This window comes from Carassius auratus, chromosome 13 (genome assembly GCF_003368295.1).
Source record: "Carassius auratus strain Wakin chromosome 13, ASM336829v1, whole genome shotgun sequence".
NCBI classification, from domain to species: domain Eukaryota; kingdom Metazoa; phylum Chordata; class Actinopteri; order Cypriniformes; family Cyprinidae; genus Carassius; species Carassius auratus.
This window is the reverse complement of record NC_039255.1, coordinates 9610162-9630461: the sequence shown is the minus strand read 5'-3', so window position 1 is coordinate 9630461 and position 20300 is coordinate 9610162. Positions and strand designations below refer to the sequence as shown.

The following is a 20300-nucleotide window of genomic DNA, read 5'->3' as shown; positions in this document are numbered from 1 at the left end:
TCTGGAATCTTTTTTAAGAGACAATACTATAAGACCAAGTAGACTTTTAGACCTAAAAGACCAAGAAACTTTCAAACGGAGATAAAATGAACTTAGGGCTAGGGCTTGTCGTTTTGTAAATGCCTGTGTCGTTTGAAGTGTCTGTTGTATGAACAGTGCGTGTCTGTTACGATTAAGTGTAAACTAAAGCCTCGAATGAGATCTCACCTATAGCGCAGGTGAGCTGCGGCAGCGCGTCACGGCTGAGTGACAGCTTCGTTTCAATGTGTTCGCCTTGAAGCTGCGTTCACCCCGCCCCTTTTGAAATTTCGTGTAGCCAATCATGTGTGCCCCCCTCAAACTATCGGGCTGAGAAGTCACGCTGCTGGAGTGAAAGGGGAAAGCTATCCACTTACAAAGACACCCGATATCACTCGCATGGCGCACGGGTAACCGGATCAGCTTCGGGCAGAAACGAGGCGGGGTGACGGACTAAAGGAATCTGAGGTGAAGAATAAAAAAAAATGTCTGTTTCCTCTACTGAAGTGACAGTGGCAGGCGAGATCAAAAAGGAAAATGTGAAGTACGCGGAGCCTCTCGAGAGCTCCACGGACAGTCGGGGGCACGTCAAACTCCTGATTCTGGACACTCCAGTGGCCACCGGGATGCTCGTCAGGCAGCACCAGACGCAGACCTCTCCACCAGAGCGCAAGATGCCCACTATGGACTCTTTGTCTGCGCACACTTCACCCGCAGCAGCATCGAACTCTTTGGCTTTCTCAGCGGAGCAGGTTGCGTGTGTTTGCGAGGCGCTTCAGCAGGGGGGCAACGTGGATCGACTCGCCCGGTTTCTTTGGTCTCTCCCGCAGAGCGACTTACTGCGCGGGAATGAAAGTATTCTTCGCGCTCAGGCGCTGGTGGCTTTCCACCAGGCGCGTTACCCGGAGCTTTACAGCATCTTGGAGAGCCACAGTTTCAGCCACTCGTGCCACTCTGCCCTGCAGGACTTATGGTACAAAGCCCGGTACACGGAGGCGGAGAAGGCCCGCGGTAGACCACTGGGCGCAGTGGATAAATATCGCCTGCGACGCAAGTTTCCGCTTCCCCGGACCATCTGGGATGGAGAGGAGACGGTGTACTGCTTCAAAGAACGCTCAAGGAACGCGCTGAAGGACCTCTATAAGCAGAACCGGTACCCGTCCCCGGCCGAGAAAAGGAATCTGGCCAAGGTCACAGGACTGTCCCTCACACAGGTCAGCAACTGGTTCAAAAACAAGAGGCAGAGAGACAGAAACCCGTCAGAGGCGCAGTCCAAAAGGTGAGCAAAACTAGAAACCCACAAACAGAAACTTTATTCAGTGAATGAATGAAACAGTTAAGACCTCTATCAAGAGTTTAAACTGGTTTATTGACAAGATTGAGATCGATGAAATATTTACATTGTAATGCTTTTTAAAAATGTTCCTTCCTGTCTGCTTGTGTTGTCACAACTTGTTACCAGTATTTTTACATTTAGACTCATCTTTAATTTATTTTGAATGACTTTAAATTACAGAAAAACAAAAACATGCTTTGGTCGAAATTTTAAGAGGCAGCTTCTAAAGGACACCCAAACATGTGCGTAAAATGTAGGCCTATGTGTGTGCGTTTATTTTAAGTAAACATTAACTATTCAGGATCCATTGACGTGTAGGCTTCGACCCACCACATAAATCACTCAGAACTATTTACTTTTCTTTTTAACCGAGGAGGAAATCCTCCTCTTTAGCTCTCGATTTTAACATATACAGAGACATGCACTATTAATACAGGATTCACTGTAATGTTTTTCTCTTTGTAAACAAAGCTCCAGCGCACCTGGTGGAAATTGCCTCCCTCCAATACATTTATATAGGCTATATATATATATATATATATATATATTACATTTATTATTACAATATTACAATCATATTCACTCACACTTGAATTGGGCAGTTTTATAATTTAAAGCTGTACTCCATATAGGCTAACATAAAACAGTTTTAGTTCTTATCCTAACAGTTCATCTTTGGCAATGCGTTTCTGCTAATATTAATCTGAACATGCATGCATTAGTTTTTTTTTTTTATGGAGGACATCCTGTGCTTTTCTGTAGTGCCAAATGTTGGGGTGTGACAAATATGATAATATTAATAGGCCATGTCAGGCATTTTTTACTTAAGACTCAGGACCCCCATTCAGAGTCTCAGCCAGAAATCCATCAACATATAATGATTTATATTATTACAAAACAATTGACCTTTTATAATGTTTAATAGTTTACGAGTTTTCAAAATACTTTTTGAAATGTGTTTAAAAGTTAAATATATTTGAACTTATATAAACCATATTAAAATAAACAACGAGACAATAATTTAACAATACTGAGTTTTTAAATGGAAAACCAAGGACGCGTCTTTTTTTAATCTCCCAGACATGTAATGACGTTATCACAAATTAAAAATAAATTAATAAATACAATGCCAAAATCTTTTGGCTGGCTGTGAGAAGGAACAGTTGTGGAAGACCTGTAGTCTCACAGCTGCTGCAGTCATTCACTAAACGCGCCCTTCTCTCTCAATCAGACGAATTTATGTTTGAACAGCTGAAGGCACTTTGAAATATAGTGCATGAATCGCAGTGTATTGTACTTTAAAATATCCGCTAAATTTAACCTTTTGTTACTGGCGACTCATCCCCGTATGGTGAAGGGCACTGTGGTCAGAGAGCTGGCCATTTGTGAAGTCATGCTATGTTCGCGGGGTTGTGTCGCCATAGGACTTATTGTGCTAAATGGTTTGCGTGAGCGCGTGCGTAAAAAAAGGGTCTGTGGTATAGACAGTATTACCGCTGACACATGAAAGCTGTGATCTAGGGGGTCCTGCGGTGTGAAGTGGATACTTACCTCTCCATTTGTCTATGCGCGCTCCCGTCTACATCTTCCTGCAGCTGCGTCAGCCCGCGAAAATGTGCAGTTTAGCAAATAATGAAAAGTAATAATTCATTATTCCCTCACTCTTTCGGAGTAATTACTTTGTACGAGTGTTTAGCATACAATATTGGCAAAAACATCAACAGCAGTGTCAAAAAATAGTAATTTCAATATGCAATTTAAAAAAAAAAACGCCTTCTTTCAGCAAGTTATAGAGGTTAATGGCCATCTAGACTCGTATAAGAAAGAAATCAAAATAATGGACACCTGGATTGGATCTTTTCCAGACACTTAAGACATACTGAATGAGAATTGAGAGTATGTCCAAGTATTTCACTCTTGTATTTTAAAATGTATCACAGTGAAGAAAAAAGTGTGCCAATACCATCGTCACAGCAAACATTGATAACATTACAATTAGCTTCATTTGTACTTCAATTTTCCAAATGGAACAACATTTTTTTTTTCTTACTTCTAGCTTTTTATGATTTGGTTGGTTCTTGTTCAGCAGTCCTGGTCTGAAGTTGCACTCTGTTTCAGTACATTGTACATTTATGCATTTAGCAGACACTTTTATCCAGAAAGACTTACATGACATTCAAGGTACACAAGGTACACATTTGATCAGTTCTTGCTTTCCCTTGGAATCAAACCCATGAGTCATGACCTTGGTGTTGCTAACACTGATTTTGTAATGCCAAAGCATTTGTGGTTATAAAATAAATAAATTAAAAATAAAATTTAATTAATAAAAATAAAACAGCAATTCAAGAATTTAACAAAAAGTATTTAAGAAGTTTACATATACAGAACACAAATCTATTATAATGAGCTAAAGTGTAGGGAAGACACAAAAGCTTACAGCTCTCTGTCTTTCACTCTCTCTCAGTGAGTCAGATGGAAATCATAGTACGGAGGATGAGAGCAGTAAAGGTCGGGAGTCTCTGTCCCCGTGTCCAATGTCAATCTGTGCTGATGGGACCATAGGCAATGCAGTTCTTCCTATCTGTTCTGGAGATCTGGAGGCCGGGGTCATTGTCCAGCAGGCTGGAGACAGCAGGACCTCTGTCTCGCCACCATCCGTCGTCTTTAACAGAGTCTCAATCAACACTCCCACTTCTGTTTTCCACAATGGCACCCCTTCATTTCTTTCCACCACAGGACATGTCCTCTTCAGTGGCATGAACTTGGAACTCCAGTCCCTGGTTTGCAGGTCAACGGCAGATGTGGAAATGGATGATAGAGGACAGGATAAAGGGGTAACTGAAGATCCTGCACTGGCGTACCCCTCATTTCACTGCAGTGTGAATGGGACAGACACAGAGGTGAAAGCAGAGGATGTGAGGCAGGATGTGTTGGTCCAGAACCAGGCCACATCCATTAGCTCCGCCTTCACTGTCACCCCATCCAATGGCTTGCAGCTTGAAGGTTACAACTTGGATCCTGAAGACAATGGGACCTCGCTGCTTAGTAACAAGGTGGCACTTCCTACCTTGCAACTCTCATCATCTTCTTCACCCTCATCAGTCACACAAGGTTAGTGAGCCTCATTGCTTTGAACAGAATGAGAAGACTAGAAGTGTGTTGTGTTTCTTATGACCATCAAAGACATGACATTCAGTTTGTTCCTATTTATGTATTTATTGAAAAATACATTAGAAGTACAACTCATACACAATTAAGTAAATACACCTGTTTTATGATGAGAATGTTCTTATTTTTCTATATTTAATATGTTTAATTAGTAAACATTAAATAAAGAAAAAAATCCATAATGAAATTCTTGAAAAGGAATCCATATTAAGTGGCCTAATCTTTATTTGATTATATGTACACTCGAATGGAAAAGTTTGGGTTGTCGACAAGATTTTAGATTGTTTTTGAAAGTATCTTATTTCTTTCAAGATTCTTTGATGAATAGAAAGTTCAAAAGAACAGCATTTATTTGAAATATTAATCTTTTGCAACATTATAAAAGTCTTTATTGTCACCTTTAATTTAATAAATATTGTATTATAAGACACAAAATTTAACCTTTTATGAGAGGGAAATGTAGGTCATAAAATGTTTTTTGTTGTGGTTTTTGTTGTAGTTATTGACCCCTGAACCAAATAATAATTGAATATGAACTGTATATCGTTAATATTTGTGAATCACTGAAAAAGTTGGAGAGCTTTATCCTCTCTCTCATCTTCTGTCATCTCTCATCCCTCTTTCTGTCAGGCGTTGCTGATGACAGTTCTCCTGCTCCTGCCTCTCTGTGCCACAACCAGGTGGAGAAGCAGGACAGGCTGCAGCTGACCTCTCTTGAGTCCAGCACAGCACTCTACTGTCTAAGTAGCATTCACACACTGTCTGCTGTGAAGAAGGAACCTTTGGAGACTCCTGGAGGATACCTTTACCACCTGGGTTACAGTCCTGACCGCACCCACAGCTCCCCCACCAGACTTAACACCACCATGACAACAACCCTTCAAGACTACACCACTCTCACAGTGAGTGCAGCCTTACTTGCCCAAACGGACCTTACCAGTGAGTTCAGAGGTCATGATGCCCAGATGACCTCAAACCTAAATGGAGACTTCCTATGTGCGGTTTCAGAGGGAGGGAAGGGAGAGATGAGAGCAGTCGAGGATGAAGGGGGGAAACAACTGACAAAACTAAAAACAGTGCATATAGAGGAAGAGATGACTGACCTCTGAATGTGGAGAAGTGGAGGAGGTAAAATACTTTTTTTTACAGAAAATCACAACATTATTTTTTATGTTTTCAGACTCTAAATGTTTTGTATTATTCTGAATTATTTTCAGATGTGTTATTCTGAATTATTTTGGCAAATTTGTCTTGATTTGGAGAATCTATGCAAAGTCATATTTGAATATTTTGAAGTTTATGAAAGTGTTTTTTCCCCCCTCTTTCTCTCTCTTTCCACACACAGATATCTTTGTACTCTATAAGTTATTGTGTATAACAAGGGTATTCAATCTGGGGAACAGGAATCCTCAGAGGTCCACATGAGATTACTAGGGGGGTCCATGGAAAAAATTAACAAAAATATAGTCATATAAATCAATGAATCAATAAATCAATAATTGACATCATTATTGTTTAATTCTGGCTGAAAATCCAGAGATTAATTACAATTAATAATTGTATAAAAAAGACTCAGTAACATAAAAGAAACCTTTATGAAAATATTTTTCAGATAATATTATAAAAAACACTTAAAATATAATTTATTTTTCACAGGAGAAACTGGGTCTTTAAACACAAACATATGTAACTTCCTTTTGTATTTTAGGAATGGGCTCCCTTGGAAGGGAATAATCATTTGGGAGTCCATGGTATCAAAAAGTTTGAAAACCTCTGGTATGTAAAAGAAAAATATATTTTTTCATGTTTGCCTCCACATCCCTTCCATCAATCATTTTACTAAGTGTTTACATGAATTTTTGAGCTACAGGTACTTGACAGATTTCATTTTCTCTCTGTCGCTCGCTTTATCTCTCTATCTCTCTTTCTCTCACAGTGGGGAGTGTGGACGTATGTGTGTTTTATGAGAGTCACCTGCTAGTTTCTGCCAAGAAGAGTTGAGTTTAGCAGACAGGTGGATGTCTGGTCATGTGTCATCTGACTCAAACCTTAAAGGTCACCCACCATGGAAACACACATGCAAAGACACACTTTATTCCCATTCAGATCAAAAATACAAAATCTATGACAATCTTTGTAGCATTGTCATAATCATTACATTGGCTACAGCTTCCAGTTACATTAATAATAGGCAAGAAATATGCAGATAATATTGTAGACGGACAACACATATATCAATACAAATACACAATGTTTGCTTATACAAACTAAGGGATGAGTCAGAATGGTTGGCAATCGACTGCTTGTCACAGATGCTGTAACAGATGTTGTACGACTGTCAAAGTTTAGGGTATTATCTGTGCACAAAATATGCTAAGCACTACTTGTTAATTTGACATGCAAACCGTTTTGAGAAATATGGGATATATATTTAAAATAGTGAAATTAACTGTTTTCCTGAAGGATTTGATTAAACTCACCATCCGGGTGTTGCAATGGTGTATGTGTATGAGTTGTTTGTATATGGAAGAGTCTGTGTGTGCATTTACAGAAGTTTTTGGTTTTGAGTTTGCTCTTTGTTTGTGCCTTCTTGCTTTCTGAGGCTCAGCACTTCTTTAGGTTCCCTGCCTTTTTTTCTTTTTCTTTTTATAGTTATTGGTGCTGGTTAGACATCTGCAGTATTTATGATGAAAGCTATGCACCCATTCTGGGAATGAGAAATGACTTTAAGAAATGACACATGATGACTGAAAAGTCTCTTTGAGGATTATCCAAAATTAAAAGGATATAGGTGTCAAATGAGCTAATGTATGAGCAAAAAGCAAAACAGCCTTGTGAATAATATTGTAGCATGAACAAAGATTTTCAAGTTATGATGTATTTTTCTACAAAAAAAGAAAAAAGAAGAAGCACAAAATGTGATTCATTAAATATTTATACTGAAAAAACAGCCTCAATCGAGTGATTTCATTCATGACTGAAAGATGTTGTAAACTTTCGACAGATTTGTTTGCATTTTCTTGTTATGTCTACAGTGGATGTTAGATATTCAGACGGACAGGAAACATGCGTATAAAAAGATTTAAGTAGCCAGGGAGGGGAGGGAAACAGAGACCTGATACAGAAAGGCCAGGCCGGGTGCTGGAAAATCAGCAGTGATCATTTGCACATGCCTGGTGGTCTGGAGCTTGTTAGCAAGCTGCTCTTGTCTCAGACTCCTAAATTCAAATAAACAGGAGGGCGATTTCTGGAGGCTCTGCCGTCTCCTGTTTTTTTTTTTTTTTTTTGGGGGGGGGGGGGTAGAAGGAGGTAGAGAAACAGCCAGATAAATTCTCTCTTATTAGTAAATGACTCTTACAGATGGCATTGTGTAAATCTAAAACACAATGCTTCTGGATTCAAGGAATAGTTAACCCTGAAATTAAAGTTTCCTTAGCATTACATCACTCGCTCACCAATGGATTCTCTGCAGTGAATGGATGCAGTCAGAATGAGAGTCCAAACAGCTGATAAAAACTTCATAATAATTAACAAGTAACCCACACAACTCCAGTCCATCGAGTAATGTCTTTGGAAGTGAAAAGCTGAATGTGTGAAAGAAAATATTGATAAACTGTTAAACAATTGTTTCAGGTCAAAATAGAAAAATAGACCTGTCCATAATCAATAATAACACTTCCTCCACTTAAAAAGTCCATGTTGTCCTCTCACTTCAAAATCAACCAACATATTCAATATAAAACTGTTCTGAACTGTTTTCGCTTGTAAACAGTGCTTGCGTTGTGCATATTGCTCTCCTGATTCAGACGGGGTGGCTTTTTTGCTATGGATAGATTCATTTTTATCTGGAAATAACAACTTAAAGATAAAAATCTCTTGATGGATTTATTACACACATGCAACTTTTCACTTCACAAAAGCCATCTAAATTACTTGTGATGTTTTTATCCACTTTTCGGTCTCTCATTCTGATGGCACCCATTCACTGCAGAGGATCCATTGGTGAGCAAATAATGCAATGCTAAATTTCTCCAAATCTGTTCTGATAAAGAAATAAACTCATCTACATGATCTGAGGGTGAGTACATTCTCAGCAAATTTTCATTTCTGGGTGACCACAAAAACTCAAGCTAACCAGCCAAGCAATTTCAGGTCCCAAAGTTTTTCTCTGAAATTTAGCTGAAAGCACTATTTTGGATACCAAACAAATCTGAATATACAATAATCTTAGCAATACTGCTGGAAGTATTTGCATATTATGGTTCATGAACAAGAGAGATTTTAACAGACTGTATGGAGAAAGGAAATAGGAGCATTGTCACCTGTTCTCTAACAGTCTAAGTGATGCTGTTGCCATGAGAGATGGCCAGGTATCAGATAACACCAGCTCTAAAAATGAACACTGTGAGAGAGAAGAGTGTTGTTAAGAGTTTATAATGTGTGCTGATTCTGTTCCTGTGCAATGGTTTTATGTCATATTTTGTCATTAACAACATGCAAATAAAAATGTGATGGTGATTGAAACCACTCAAACATACCTCACACTGAGCAACAATAAGAAGCGGTAATAAAAAAATATGAACCTCTCAAACTGAGCCTTATTAAAAACTATGACCTCTCACCTTTGGGGGTTTGAAAGGAGGGGTGCTTAACCCTTAATAGCAAACAGAGCTGGATTTGTAACCAGAACCTCCCCCCACGCCCCCACTAATGAGAGGTCAAAGGGCACACGCTGCTCCTCTGCTGTGTTTCATACCTGTGTGTGTGTGTGTGTGTGTGTGTGTTTCATTTACTGGTGAGGTTTATGTTTATGAACCAGCCATATATTGTGAGTTTGTCAGTGTAAACATGCAAATGTAAATGTAAATTAAGAGTACCAGATATACTTGGAGACAAGGGAATGTGAATACCAGCATTTATTTTGAAGCATTTTCCCTCAGTTTAAACTCTAAAGCTTGCACTGGACAGATCAGTTATAGAAGATGTGCATAAATGCAGTTATACAAAATAAGAAGTTGCACTTGAATTAAAACTTTCTTCCCATAAACCTAAATAACATCAAATTGTTTCATCGAACTCTCATTCTTTGCCTTCTGGGATTCAGGCTGTCATTCATTTTTACTTAACTTTGACCTCTTTAGACTTACACAATTTCTTTGGTATGCCTGCTGAGAGAGAGGGGGGGGGGGTGCAGGGATGATACGTACAGCACAAGTTTTGTGCAGGCCACTAGTAGTTTTCAGATAAAATTGTGTTTCTATAAAAAGCTACAGAATGAACAGGACAACCATTCAAAAGGATGCAAAAGCATTTCTAGGGTAATATGGGGTAGGGTTATAGTCTGGAGTAATTATAATTATTTTAAAATAATTATTTTTAAAGTATAAGGTACATCTTTACATAAATGTGTTTTTGTAATTGAATGGCAGGTTGTTAAAATTAAGAGGATGCAAGGATTTCAGTGAAACACACACATACATAGGGGTTAATCTATGCCCCCTGGTGAAACTGGACCACAGAGGGACAGAGCAACTGCTTTATATTCTGCCAGCCCACACACACCACTCTGTAAGAGTGCAGGACAGACATTATTCTTCAATTCATTTAATGGCATTTTATCTCATTGTTCCAGATTCTGAGCTGAAACCACATCTGCACTGCATAGAAGAACAAGACAGAATTACAGTACCTTACAAATAAAAGATAGTTTACTAATAAAGAGTAGGAAAAAGATAATATATATTTTACACAGGAGCTTTTTATCAACTTCATTTGTCCATTTGTGGGAAAAGCAGATAGATGTCACTGCCTGGCGCCCTCTTCCTGTAGGACAAATATATGACAGACTGAAAAGCTGCATTTTAGATCATTGTGCAAGTAATACACATATTTTAGAATTACTGACATTGAGAGAAAAAAAACTTAATTCTAAACCAGAAGGACAATGGAGACTGATTGTACTTTACTGTAAAATGTTATCGTTACAGCAACAATATTTTTGTTTCCATCCATTTATCTTATTCACCGTAGTTTATGTAGCCTACTTTCTGCTGTATTTGAAATGTTGCTTAAGTTAATAAGTAATTAAATTCAAGTGAAAAAAGGGCAATGAGATTATCGTTGCAGGTTGTGACTGATTTTTCTTTAAAAAAATTAACATGTAGCCTTTCCATTCTAGCGATTTAAAACAGTTAAATCAGTTTTATTCGATTTGGCAATATTGTTGTATTCTTATTTTCAGATCAGAAGCAAGCTATAAGCTATAAGTATGAGATTGTATAAGTACAAGTATACATTGCTACTCTAACTGGATTTTTTTTAAACGAATTAAAATGAGAATAATAATTCCAGTGGTCAATATTATTTTGAAACTTGAACTGGTAATAGTACACTGTAAATGCAAACATGCTATTTAATTAAAAATATTAATTTGACTTTAATCAGTTTTTATCAACCTGCTATTTACACTTGCTTTTAGTAAGTTACTTGTACTTTGAGGTTGAAAAATCTTACCAGCTCAGTTTACTTGAGTTAGATTAATTTAGAAAAAGTAAGTTTATGATCTGTGGGCATGCGCAGATCAGTCCTCTCTACGCTAGATAGGCGATATTTGTTCACCACTATGGCCCCGCCCTTCAATAGCTACTATTGGCCAGGCACTTACGTACCTGATTTGTACAGGTCATATCCCCTGACCAACCTTAACCAATCCAGGTGAATTGCCTAACCCCAACCAATCAAGCTGCTTCGTAGGGCGGGTCTTGGCGTGGCGGGATTCGTAATTTTGCAGACATGTCACATCGTGCCTGCAACTGACCAAGTGGAGCTGGACCTAAACATCGCTTCAACGGCGCTTTTGTTTATCTTCATCATAACAGCGATTCTTGTGCTTGGCACACTCATTTGGTGAGTAAATATTTTAACCTTTTGCAGACCGTTTTGTTTCTGTACGTTAAATTAGCGTCAGTGTGTGCTTGCTAGTACTGATGTGTGTAGTAATGTCGGTTAAAGCTAGCTAACTAACATGGACATAACGTGGCTATATTTTGATGAAACTTGGTCAATACTTCATTATTTTTTCAATCCAAAACTTCCTCTGTGTTGAAAATAGGTAACTTTAAAGACTAGTCACTTTCAAATTGAGGAAAAGCTTTAGTGTAACGGTCGCGGGCGTGCTCGTCATGCGAACGTGCCCGCGCCCATCTGACTAGCATGATGACAAACTGATCCCGGCGGTTTGTGAGTTTACTGAGCTTTATAACTGTTGTTTATAAACTCAGGCAGAATATCAGAACAAGTCTGGATGTATCATTTTATTTTAAGATAGGCTGTAAAGTTAATAACAGTCTTGTCTTTATCAAAGACAGGATTACCACTGTGTTTTGACATATGATTGGGGATATCACGACAGTCAACTACGTTAACTTAATGTTATTTTATTTAACACTCAGCACTTAACACTAGTCGATATTCGTAGCTGTGCCGTTTCCATGGTTACCATGTGTAATACCTAGATCAGACTCGGTACAGAGGAGTAGAGTGTCTCCCTGTCTGAAAATATTTTTACACTCCGTTTATCATAGCCTGTTATGAATGTATTTGCTGGCATACTCAGTGGCTTACATTATTCTTTAAGGTCATCTTGTACATATGTACATTTTAATACTGGGAACTGTCATTGTGGGTTATAGGCTTATGTTATAGTTTTCACATGTACTTGTATTTGAGTTGTGGTGAGCTATGGTTGTGTTAAAATGTTGTATTTTTTTTTTTTTATTGTCCCCTTCCAGGCTCAAGCAGATGGTGATCAATCCACACATAGGTAGTCCCAGCAGTAAAAGGTATTTTAAAATAATAACTGTATTATTATTGCATGATAAAGTAAAAGTTATGCTTACATCAGAGCAGTTGGATTATAACAAAAGAAAATAAAATTACTTGTGTGCTAAAATTAATTCATCATTATAGTATATTTCATCATACAGAATATTTTGTGCATATTTTGAATTTCAAATATTTGATGTAATTAGTATTTCTGGACTGTCTCTATAGATACTGTGGGGTCGACTTATAGCCCATCAAGATGATGACTTCAGCAGTGTTGCACAAGCACTGATCAGAAAATACCCCTGCCTCGCTGAGCCTGGACCACACAAATGGTATGGCTGGATAAACAGCCTTAAATTTAAGATGGCCAATTATCGCACAAAGCTTCGAAAAGCTGGATGTGAGGATGTAGCAATCCTGGTTGAAAATGGTTGAACGATGGCCAGCACTCTTCACAGAGAGACAGGTAAGCTATTTTGATTCTCAACCAATAAAATAATGCAAATCAAAAATAAATTCAAGGTGTGTGGCTAGAAATCCAAACACTTGTTGGAATGTTAATACCTCTGCCACCTCTCCATCCCTACCCACCCCTCTCTCTACTTCAGGTGTTTGCTGAGTTTAATAGAATCGCCAGTAAGAATCTTGAGGGAGACTTTTTTGAGGCTCTGGACCAGTACACGCCACGTTTCATCAAACTCTTCAAAACAAAGAAGGGAACTGTTGGTCAGAAACTCAGGGAGCTGATTCAGCACATAAGCTGTAAGGTAAGTAGGTTCATTTTGCTTTTGATCTGTATGATAGTTCATCAAATGAGCCGATTCAGACCAACCTATTTTATTTCCTGTCTGCTTGTCTTGCAAATTACTCTGTTAACTGGTCTATTCTCTCTCTGTGTATCATTAGACACCAGACGTGACAGTACTTCACTCTGTTGTCCTCAAAGGCATTCCCATTTTACTCTGTGATGAATCCAGTGAATTCTACAAGACCTGCTCTGTAAGTACTTGCACATAAGAAAAAGTTTGTCTGCATGAATATAAAACTATACCTGTGTTGACATAGAATATGTAATTCTATCCGCTCGATATACAATATACATTTTGTACAGTGACTGATGTATTTTGTATAGCAATACCTCTACAACTAATCTGAGAGATATGTAAACAGCCAGTAAATAAAAATAAAATTTTCCACATAAACGTTATACACATTCATAAATTTAAAATCTAAGGAGTTGGAGTCTAGGTTGAAAAGTTTTTGTTTGCTTTATTGTAACAATCCAGTGTGAAAACATATTTGAAGCCATATTCTCTGATAACATTACAACACTAAAAATAAATGTTTTAGAATAGCATAAATTGCAATGCTGAAGAATGTGTTTCTTTGTAGGATACAACGAGAGACGAGGCCCTAGAATGCATCACTGTTGGTGTGCTGACAGTTGTCAGTGAAGATAGTCCTCATGAGGGTCAAAGCTCAGTGGACCTCCAGCCCATCTCCACTGCCATCATTCTGGAGGGAGGTATTGTCATGGATCATATTAAAAACTTGCCTCAGGCAGTTTGTCTGTTGTTTGGACTTACATATGTATTGCATTTGGATTACCCAAAATGCATGGCAAATACACTCAACTTCATTCAGACTGTGATGCTTGGACTGGGAAAGAAAAAACTCCCATCAAAACTGTTAACTCTGAAGAACAGTCTTCTGGGTTAGAACAGTAAAGAGCTGTCAGATAGCACTTTGTAAGCTTTGCAGCCATTAATGTTCTCCTGTTATCAGAGAAAGTTTGATGCTTTCATGCAACTGTTCACGCTAATTTACGATCTCATTTTAAAAAAGAAAAGAAAAATTCCATTGAAGTCTGTACCATGTTATGCAGGTATGCTAATGGTGGAAATTGAGCTGTTTGCAAAGTGTGGTTAGTTATTATTAGATGATAATGTCAGAAAATAACCTAGCAAGGTTGTCCTGTTTACATTTGTGTTTTTGGAAAACTTTTAATAGTTTTAATGTAGTACAAATACAAACCCCAAGGACTGATTTTTTTTCTTTGTGGTGGTTTAATCTTTGGACTGTTCAATTTGAGAAACAAAAGCTTTTGTTGTACTTACAGCTTTGATCAGAAATGCACTGATTTTTCCATGCACTGAAGTCCTGTAGTTATCAGGTTTTTACCTGTTTAATATTGGGAGACTCTTATTAGCTCACAGAAATGTGGTTTTATTTTTTATATTTTTCCTTTATTTTCTACAGTTAAATCAAACAACAACTTTGTTGTTTAACTACTGTTTGTACTTGAATGTGCATTGAATAAATGTTGTAATGGAGCTGAATCAACCCATTGAGTGTTCTTTTAAAGTATATGTTTGTGGTGTGTTTGCCTTTATCAGATAGTAACAGCAAAAATAGATAAAGAGAGAAAAAAGGCCACAGGTTGGACCCAAACCTGGGCAGCTGCAACAAGGACCCATTCAAGGAAATTGGTTTCTTTAATTTAAGTGAACTTGAAAAAAAGAGTGCGCAGAACTAAAAATGTTAAGTTGTAGGTTTAGTAATTCTAAGTGGGGTTAAATTTATATCAAGCAATCCACACAAAATGAAAAAATTAAGTTAACACAAATCATGTCTATTAAGTTACATGAACATAAAAAAACGTATTAGTGGTACTACTTGATTTAGTACTGCACACTTAAAATAAACAAGCTTTTCTAACTCACTTATCTTAAGCTTACTTTGCTTAATTTTTTTGAGGCAATGAGTTTGCATACTTTTTTTAAGTAAGGTCAACTAATTACATTTTACAGTGTAGTAATGGATAGCTTTTTATCTCTCGAGCGGCTGCAACAACGTCTAATTAGTGGTGGATTCTCCTCCGCTCAGTCTTTCATTTACACCTCACAGAAAACTCATAAACACACACAGTGAAAAGAAAACAGTTTACACCTTCACAGTGGTGGAGTGCAGAGCACTAAACATGAAATACGGTGACGTTTATGTTGCACTTATTAGGATGTTGTGTGTGTTTGTGTGTGTGTGTGTGTGTGTGTGTGTGTGTGTGTGTGTGTGTGTGTGTGTGTGTGTCCTCCTGTATCATCACAGAGCCCACTGGACTGCGGCGTGTCTATGAGCGCGCGCGCTTCTGTTGGTCTGTGAAACATCTTGAAATGATCATGATCTGAGCGCGGGCACGCCGCCGTGCTGGGGGCTGGTAGAGGATCGGGAGGATCTGGTGTGGGACGGAGGGGGTGCATAGTGCTGATCGTACTACCGTAACCTGAGCTGCCATCGGCTCATGCACTGTTCAGTGCAGAGGAGACAGAAAGTTTTAGGCACAAATTGGTTAGAAATTTTAGAATAGGCTATATTCGTGCACCACAAAGAATTAGAACTAATACCTAACTGGGTCACACTTAACATTATACTGTGCATTTATAAAAGCAATTCATACTAATTATCCTTATACATTAATTTGTGACAAATATAGCTGTTTGCAAAAACAAGGTGTGAAGTGACAAAAATAATATATTAAAGCAAGATGCAATATTTCTCTGTTAACTTCAGCAGCATAAGCTCATATTTAATCATTATTTGCAATTATGATTCAGGTAGAATATATAGATTAAGTAGATTATTCTTAAATGTAACTTCTGATTGTTGAGTAAACCATGCTTGTTCAATGGCATTAATAAACCATTAAGAGAAAAAGAGAGGAACACGATTGGTTGTTTTTACAGGTGTTGAGAGGCCAATTTAAAGATTACACTGATACTAATTAGCATTAGGGAACATTTAAGGTAAAAAAAATCCTCACACCGAGAAAAAAAAAATAGTTGAATATTTTTCCAAAAAATAAAATAACCTCAGGCGGGCCAGCTGGATTTCCAGGAGTCATGTTACGGATATCTTCAGAGATAAAGAGCTGTGACCGGGAGACTAAGAGCTCCTCAAGCTCACAAGTTATTCGCTAATGGATCGGTTTAGTGTTTCAGACCCAGCTTACAAAACCACATGCACGGACCAAATGCTCCATCGCGGGGCGTTTTCAACAGGATGAATTTATTAATATAGGCTACACTGCTAAAATAAAGATTATTCAATGGATCTTATTCAGCTAAAAAAAAAAAAAAAAAATCTTAACAACAAAAAACAAACAATAAAATGTATGGTGTTCTTGAGATATTTTTTATTATTTAGAGATTAAAGAAATTCTTGACATTTCAATACAGTTCTTATTGGAAACATTTTATATTTTGGGGGACGTGAGCGTAATCATATACAAGATAACTGAAAGAAATAAAGTCGATGTAGATTTAATTACACTCAATTATTGTCGATATAATTAGATTCATCAATAAAATAAGATTATTCTCTCTCAAGGTCAAGTAAGTTCAGTCATTTCATTCGTTCATTTTGATGTGCTATTTCTTATCAGCTCATGTAGGGAAATATTTGCATATTTATGAATCATTATAGGTATTGTATAATCTATTAATTCGCAAAACGAAGTCAAAAATAATTTATTAGAATACCAAAGCCTACTTAATAATTAATTTCTGCGATGTGCCACTGAATTACATAAAAAATATTTGACACACTCTTATATCTGTCCTCACACGTTCATGCAATTAATAAGCTGTGAAAATGCCACCCAATTAGGTGTTTGTTTGTTTTGGGTTTTTTTGGAGGGGAGGGGGTGGTGATATGATAAATTAAATAGTTAGAATGGTTTTAACTCATAACACTATACAAATAATTATAAGTGAAATATAGAAACAGTATTGAGAAAAACAGAAGGCGACGTAAATGCTGCTGCATTCAAGGACGTGGAGATGCTTGTGATAATTAAATAATTGTTTAGCCTATCAAATGAAGTGTTAGAGAGAGAGAGAGAGAGAGAGAGAGAGAGAGAGTGTGTGTGTGTGTGTGTGTGTTCAAGTTCTCCAGTTTCAGGCCTTGACGTCCGTCCTCTGGGGAGGAAACGGAATGGATCTGTGGATGCAGTTCTTCTCTGCTGGCCGGTTTCAGAACAGAACGGGGCGAGCTAATCACGGAATGACGCTGTGCTGGATTTCTCTGTCACATAACCATACGGACAAACCGCATCCGAATCTCACGTATCCAACCCCAGAAGGTGACAGTGGTGCCACACAACAGGCTGACGGGCGTTTATTAAAATTGGAGCTGGATCAACAGATTAACGTGGCACGGGGATTTTTGTCCGAGGACTCATTAGGGAGGAATACCTACAAAGCCTTGGATTAGGAGGATATTACGTGGTGGATTGCATCGGGCCGCAATGTCAATCTTGCCCTCTTTCGGTTTTACGCAGGAGCAGGTCGCGTGCGTCTGCGAGGTGCTGCAGCAGGGTGGAAATCTGGAGAGGCTCGGACGTTTCCTTTGGTCCCTACCAGCCTGTGATCACCTCCACAAGAACGAATCCGTGCTGAAAGCGAAGGCCGTGGTGGCCTTCCACCGGGGAAACTTCCGTGAGCTCTACAAGATCCTGGAGAGCCACCAGTACTCCACGCACAGCCACCCCAAGCTGCAGCAGCTGTGGCTGAAGGCGCATTACGTGGAGGCAGAAAAGTTGCGGGGCCGCCCGCTAGGCGCTGTGGGCAAATACCGAGTGCGTAGAAAATTTCCTCTGCCCCGTACGATCTGGGACGGTGAGGAGACCAGTTACTGCTTTAAGGAGAAGTCGCGGGGCGTGCTGCGTGAATGGTACACGCACAATCCTTATCCATCTCCACGGGAGAAGCGGGAGCTGGCGGAGGCAACGGGACTGACCACCACACAGGTCAGCAACTGGTTTAAAAACAGGAGGCAGAGGGACCGGGCAGCTGAGACAAAAGAGAGGTGAGATATATTAATAATAATAATACACACACACATATATAATAGGGAAATAACGTTTTTTTTAAAAAAAAAAAAAACGCGCAAAACTGGCTTTGATTATTGCAGTCACTAGCAGAGATAACAAAAATAGGATACGTTTTTATATATTGTCACTCAAATGTAAATGGAAATACGAATCTAAGCAACATCAAGTTACACTAATTTTATAATTAGTATGTTTATCATTTATCATTTAAAACTTTATATATTGCCTATTTTGAATTTTATAATTCGGTTAAGAATTTTTTGAAAGTCCTCTTTTTTCTCTAACGTAAGAAACAATAAAAGCAGAAGAGGTAGATTTTTCTTACTGCAGTGAGAATTTATCTAGGCCTGTATTTATATCATTTAATCGCAGGTTTTAAATGTTGGATTTACTTTAAATTATATGCTCTAAAGATTTTCTAAAGATTTGAAGTTTTTATATTGGAAATCTGTGATGACACTTACCTTTTCAGCCGTCTTGAAATACAGGCGACGTAAATTGCTGTGTGAAAAGTAATACGTTTTTTTTTCTCTTTTGTGTTAAAAACATAAATATAAAGCATCAGTTTTTCTTTAGCTGATGTAATAATTATTTTAAGAGGAAACTATTTTGAAACCTTAACACTAGGCTTTAATGTTAAAGTTTATCACTTTCTTGCTACTATGTACCATGTAGCCTAATTCTAGGCCTGTAAGATGTCAGTTATATATAATATGTTAAAAATGTAATGTTCACCCAACAGAGAAAACAGCGAGAACAGCTGCGTTGGCGGTAAGCAGAGCCAGCGGTCTTCGCTCGACGGAGTGAAGTCGCTCATGTCCAGCTCGGAAGATGAGTTCACTCCGCCGCAGAGCCCCGAGCACAACCCCGTGCTGCTTCTGCAGGGGAACATGAACAATCACGCGGCTCCAGCATACCCAATGCCCGGCCTCGGTGCGCAACATTCGGTGCATAGCATGCAAGGACATCCGCACCAGATCCAGGATTCACTGTTGGGATCTCTAACATCCAGCCTTGTGGATTTAGGATCTTAAGACGTCTCGTTCACATTTTAAGCCACTTAAAAAACTTTAAAACAAAAATAACAAATATTTACGGTGTTACCGGATATTCTTATGACACAGAGGACGTTTGCTGAAATAAACTATTATTTTGCTAATTATTAGAAGAAGAGAGAAAATCAAAAGAGCTTTTCAGAGTTTTTGGAATTTTGAGTAGGTGGACAAGTGCGTACATTTTGTAAAACATGTCAGGCCATGCAGTATTTAAGAATATTCACATTGTTGTATGCATAAAACTTTAATAATTTATGATGTTTAACTCAAAGATTAATTTATATAAATTGTTCTGTATTGGACTACAAAGAGCATGGATTTTTCATGAGAAAATAATTGGCTTCAAACAACTTTAACTAAACTATATGGATGTGGAAACTCTGTTTCGTTCTTTTTGTATTGAGTATAAATGTATAGCACTACATTGAATGTGTAGTTTTGAAAACAATGGCTACATATTGTCCATATTATATTGTCCACATTTTCACGTCAAGTCAGCGCTTTGAGCATTTATCTTTTACTTGGAAATGCCTGTTAACCAAAATATAGAAAATCAGGAAATCAAAAAAAAAAAAAAATATATATATATATATATATATATATATATATATATATATATATATATATATATATATATATGCCAATCCACGTGACACGTCCGAGCCGGAAGAGTGCTAGAGCGCGTGAAAAATGAGAACGTCTTAAAACATCAACAAGAAAAATCGTCCCTTATGCAGAGGGCAGAAAGACGCCAGGCTGCGCCCAGGGCCGAGTTTAAAAGCTCTTTTACTTTGACTTTTTGACCATTGTTCAGTTAAACGAAATATAAAAAGGCAAAACCGGACACATTAAATCACTTAAGTCTTTTAACTACGTTTGATAAACATTTATTAGTTCATTACGTTGACCTACTTAACAAAAAATAGAGAAATGGAGACAGAGAGAGAAAGGGGAAGTACTGAAAAACTAAAACTAAAAATCCGTTTGTTATGTCAGTTCTGGGCCT

General features: G+C 37.9%; 3 protein-coding genes across 4 annotated transcripts; all 3 read left to right on the top strand.

Annotated features, from left to right (window-relative positions):
• Positions 1-306: 306 nt before the first annotated feature.
• LOC113112574 (homeobox protein SIX4-like) lies at positions 307-7473 on the top strand. 2 transcript variants are annotated; one of them, XR_003293451.1, is made up of 4 exons: positions 307-1297; positions 3822-4468; positions 5156-6301; positions 6462-7473. XR_003293451.1 is itself a non-coding variant. In XM_026278269.1 (3 exons), the coding sequence occupies exons 1-3, from the start codon at positions 504-506 to the stop codon at positions 5632-5634; spliced, it is 1920 nt and encodes a 639-aa protein (XP_026134054.1). In that variant the 5' UTR covers positions 307-503; the 3' UTR covers positions 5635-7473. The 2 variants fall into 2 exon arrangements, 1 of the variants encoding a protein (XP_026134054.1); XM_026278269.1 differs by having other exon boundaries at positions 5156-7473.
• Positions 7474-10916: 3443 nt separating this feature from the next.
• On the top strand, positions 10917-14635 carry LOC113112573 (uncharacterized). The gene is made up of 6 exons (XM_026278268.1): positions 10917-11431; positions 12316-12366; positions 12578-12818; positions 12961-13119; positions 13259-13351; positions 13745-14635. The coding sequence occupies exons 3-6, from the start codon at positions 12780-12782 to the stop codon at positions 14069-14071; spliced, it is 618 nt and encodes a 205-aa protein (XP_026134053.1). The 5' UTR covers positions 10917-11431; positions 12316-12366; positions 12578-12779; the 3' UTR covers positions 14072-14635.
• Positions 14636-17256: 2621 nt separating this feature from the next.
• LOC113112572 (homeobox protein six1a-like) lies at positions 17257-19723 on the top strand. The gene is made up of 2 exons (XM_026278266.1): positions 17257-18214; positions 18982-19723. Exons 1-2 carry the CDS (start codon positions 17655-17657, stop codon positions 19271-19273), a joined length of 852 nt encoding a protein of 283 aa, XP_026134051.1. The 5' UTR covers positions 17257-17654; the 3' UTR covers positions 19274-19723.
• Positions 19724-20300: the final 577 nt, after the last annotated feature.